A 4,439-nucleotide genomic window follows, 5' to 3' on the forward strand; every position below is an offset into this window, starting at 1 on the left:
CTATTCCGGCCCGCGACAACCCATGAATCTTCGAAACCAATCCCAGATGCCCAGTCGTTCTCTGGGTGGATCTTCATCGATGCCACTTCCTTGGCTCGTCGACTCCATTGAATTTTCGGTCGTCTTGCCAACAACAACACATGATTGCGGCATGTTCTTTCCTCCCGAAAAATTTCCCGGTGGTGGAGACGACATTCTAGTGCTCGCTGTATCGGCTCCCTGCGTCTTTCCCAACAAGGCAGCGACAGCTACACCAGTCAGACTCGAATCGGGACATGCTTGAAGTTGGAGAGGACCGAATTGCGGCCCAGACTTCCCGGAAACCCGCTGAAGTTGATCAAGATACTCCTGGCACTTGGTCATAAAACCTGGGTACTTTTCAATAACAGAGCCCAGGCAAGAGACCTTTGACACATCCACCTCATTGTTTGTATTTCGAGATAGAACCTGAAGACTTCTCAGCGAGTAGGCTGCAACCGCGACATATGCAGCAGCTCTCGTTGTGACTGCGCGACAGATTTGCCGCACGAGGTAGGTGTCCTCCATAGACGGCTTGAATGGAAGGCCGAAGGATTCTGCGATGCACTGTCCCAGGTCGACGTCCGCTGCTGCCAGCTCCGGGCTGGAACTTTACGGGATTCGGTTAAACTGTGTACAAATAAAAGTCTAGACAATGAGTCCTCATACCTTTCCAGGATCGCACCATGCCGCAGTTCCCAGCTCATGGGTGCTTGAACCAGCTCAGGCAAATATCCACCAAAGAGGCCCACAGTGTTGATTGCGTCGACAACGACCTGGCGAACGAGCTCACCGAGAAACAACCCTCCGACATGAAGCTCTAACCCGAGTAGGTCCGGCTGAAATGGCAACAACGCAGCGACCCGAGAATCCCATATCGTTTGTACCCGAGGGAGAATCCCTTGCCCGACAACGGAGAGCTCGGCGTCAACGAGTATTTCCGTCTCCTTTTGCGTCGTTTCGTCTCGAAGGTTTGGCCGGTGTTTCAGCTTTGAGGAGCTAAAGGCAGTGGCTGGTAGGCGCAATCCGCCGTTGAACCCGGTCCCTGCTATGATGCTTAATTCGGTGGAGGGGTCGATGTAGGACAGAGCGAGAAGGGCGCTCACGCTGTCATTCAGGATCGCTTCTAATCGGATCTCGAGGCCCTAATGGGATAGCGTCAGATTCCGACCTAGCACCGCGCTAGAAATACTGGGGAATGGATTCGCACCGCAAGGAATGCAATCGACCCACCTTTTCCGCAAATGCCCTGTACAAGCACTTCTTGATTGACTGCCCCTGCAACTCGCGGCCAACGATGAATCCCTTCCCCATCTCCCGTAGATGTCCATCGCTAAGCTCGAATTGACTATTCAGCTTATATTAGCCATTATCCTGACAGCTGCGAAGGGAGCGGGATACGCCTACTCTTGTGGAAAAGACCACACGAGGCCGGCAGGGAGGGCACCGAGCTCGAAGCCCAGATCAGTCCGCGTCCACTGAGACTGAAAGCCCTGGATGTTGCCCGCGATCCACCTGAAGAATTCCGTGCCCGAGAGCGATTTGACATGGACTGTGATGGGCCAAGCCTGCTGCTTTCGAACTCTGAGTCGGTTTATTGGAATGACGGCGGACGGGTCCAGGGACACAATGGCAGCGCGCATGGTGGACCCTCCAATATCAATGGCCAAGATGTCTCCTTGCTCTTTGCCAGTCGGCAGGCGGTCCACAAAAGAAGGCAGCATGGCCAGTGAATCTGGGAGATGCAGCTTACTCCTCAAGGACTGGGTGAGTTCCAATGATTGTTCATAAAGCGTTTCAGGGCCAAGAGCCGCTGTGAAGCTCGAAACCACATGGTCGATGAACTGCTCCTTGGTGGTTGATGGTGGAGGGGATGGCACTTTCGCGGGCGCTTCGGCCGCACTGCGCGTGCACTGCATGTTGAACCGGCTGCGTGGGCAACTGACACGATAACGAGGTTACCAGCTATCGACCTTGGCTGGTGGAATGGGACATGGCTGCAGATAGCGAGTCGCCTGCGAGAGGTATCTTATCTCCCTAGAACTCAGACACATCGCCAGCACTCTCTTTTATGCCCTGCAAATTACCATCAGGTGGAACCCGACTGTGCTTGATCCTCTAGCCTACACAAAATGGGAAAAGATTATGATAGACCCAACATCTTGCAACAGTTCCTCCTCCATACTGGTTTTGTGCACAGAGGTACCTCGGAGCCGCGGCCCCACTTGTGTCACGGTGGCACAGAAGGTCATCCCCACCGGGGCCGGTTGTGGCACTGTTGGGTAAGGACTATGTAGTAGGTATCCCCTCCAAGGTCCTCGGAGAATCCAATCAAAATCCAGTTCCAAACAGGTCTCTCGCTATGCCTTGTTCAGCCCATGATCACAGCTTTACTGTCTTTTTGCGTGGAGCCTGTCGGCAGGGTGACATACAGAGGCAGCTGAGGGCGGTCCCTCAGCCCAGGAAAAATTACTCGTCGCCTCGCAGGGTTGACCCTCGACTATCAGATCCTGTGAAGCGATAGATAGGCGGGTATCGATTCGCTCCCCGACGAAGAGGTCACGTCTGCTCGAGAACAGATCACAACAACTTCAACAGAAGACGCAATGGCAACCGAATCATCGATCGTCCGCTTCACCAACGGTCTGCTGGCCTGCTGCGGCAAGGCCAAGCGGGAGGACTTGTTCATTGATACCAGCACAGGAAAGATCATTGATAAAACCGATCCTCGCGTTGACAAGGCTTTGGTCGTTGACTTGGCCGGTCGCATCCTCTCGCCAGGCCTACTGGAGGTTCAGCTCAACGGAGCCAAGGGTGTTGACTTCTCCGATGTTCCCGTGGATAATATCGAGTCTTATGCTTCTTCGTTCCGGAGAGCATCCCGAGGAATCCTTGAAATGGGTGTGACGAGCTTCCTTCCGACACTGGTGACTTCTGACGCTCAAACCTATCGGCTTGTAAGTTGGGACGCTTCTACATTGACGGCCCGACATCTGGATAATCTGCTTTATGACATTGAAACATGTTATTCTCGAGTAGCTCGCCTGACTTTTTTTTACAGGCCTTGCCTATTGTCCGCCCTAATGGTTCTCAACGCGACCACGATTTAGGAGCCGAGTCCTTGGGCTGCCACTGTGAAGGGCCGTTTCTCAGCCGTGAAAGAAAAGGCGCCCATCCCTCTGACTTTTTGCTGGAACCTGCCAACGGCATACAGAGCATTCGAGACTTTTACGGACAGGAGAGCCTCGCAGCCCCCATTCCCGCAATCAGAAAGATTACCCTGGCACCTGAGCTTCCAGGGATGCTAGAGACCATCCGCGCCTTGACGCACGAGTACGGAATCATCTGCTCACTGGGCCACTCGCCGGCTACATACGAGCAAGGTCTGGCCGGCGTCCGGGCCGGCGCCACGATGCTCACACACCTGTACAATGCGATGGAACCCTGCCTGCATCGTAGTCCTGGGCTCGTCGGGCTGATCGGTGCGCCCGAGACGGATCTTGCAGCTCCGCCCAGGGAGCGGCCCTTCTTTGGACTCATCGCAGACGGCATTCATGTCGCGCCTAGTTGCGTGAGGATGGCTTGGGCGGTGCACAGGGAGGGCTGCATCCTCACCACGGACGGCACCGCGGCGACCGGGTTTGATCTTCCAGATGGAACCTACGAGTGGACGCTACAACGGAAGGTAGTCAAGAAAGGGGAGAAGCTCTTTCTCGAAGGGTCGGATACGATCGCTGGCGGGTAAGTCTTGTTTCTGAATCCAATCGTGTTTGATGCTTGCATGGTATTAGGCAGCATCCAATAAGACTAAAGTGCAGTGCTAATCGCGTTTTCTCTTACTGGTTGATAGAACAACTACGCTGCTACAGTGTGTTTCAAACCTCATTCGTTGGACCGGATGCGAAGCAGCCGAGGCACTTCAAACGGTGACGGCTACTCCTGCCCGAATGCTTCGGTGTGAAGACACGAAAGGGACTCTCAAAGTTGGTGCTGACGCTGATCTGGTCGTTTTGTCGTGGTCAGATGGAGGGAACGACTCACGAGAGCTTCAAGTTGATGAAGTATGGAAATTCGGCAAGCGGTGTTTTACACGAACAGACTAAGCACCCAGTCTGATCGCGGGTACTGTCAAGATCAGGATTTGAATGAAGAGACCAGCCACTGTAGAAAAATTATAGAAGATTATGCCATTATAAACAGGTAGATGGGAGTCTAATATATTGATCGTAGAGTTTCGAGTACCTGTACCTATTCTACTGCGGCGTGTCGCTCAAAGTCATATCGATGGCAGCAAAGGTAGCATCCTGCGCAAAACCGGAATCCATGAGGACCTCTGCAAACAGATCGGAGGTGGGTATCTGTGACAACAAAACAGCGGTCATAAGCTCAAGTCGAGGTGTCTCCTGGACAACAAAAAAAAG

At 53.5% G+C, this 4,439-nt stretch overlaps 2 protein-coding genes across 2 annotated transcripts; one reads left to right on the forward strand and one right to left on the reverse strand.

Annotated features, from left to right (window-relative positions):
* BJX68DRAFT_273692 (hexokinase family protein) lies at window positions 1–1,937 on the reverse strand (the record flags this gene model as incomplete). Its single annotated transcript, XM_071047522.1, has 4 exons — window positions 1–628; window positions 688–1,163; window positions 1,252–1,366; window positions 1,426–1,937. The coding sequence occupies 4 exons, from the start codon at window positions 1,935–1,937 to the stop codon at window positions 1–3; spliced, it is 1,731 nt and encodes a 576-aa protein (XP_070891875.1).
* Window positions 1,938–2,624: 687 nt separating this feature from the next.
* Window positions 2,625–4,121, forward strand: BJX68DRAFT_260082 (N-acetylglucosamine-6-phosphate deacetylase; the record flags this gene model as incomplete). Its single annotated transcript, XM_071043819.1, has 3 exons — window positions 2,625–2,975; window positions 3,080–3,759; window positions 3,869–4,121. The coding sequence occupies 3 exons, from the start codon at window positions 2,625–2,627 to the stop codon at window positions 4,119–4,121; spliced, it is 1,284 nt and encodes a 427-aa protein (XP_070891876.1).
* Window positions 4,122–4,439: the final 318 nt, after the last annotated feature.

The sequence above is a fragment of the Aspergillus pseudodeflectus genome (genome assembly GCF_044049435.1).
Source record: "Aspergillus pseudodeflectus strain CBS 756.74 chromosome Unknown BJX68scaffold_137, whole genome shotgun sequence".
In the NCBI taxonomy this organism is placed as follows: Eukaryota; Fungi; Ascomycota; class Eurotiomycetes; order Eurotiales; family Aspergillaceae; genus Aspergillus; species Aspergillus pseudodeflectus.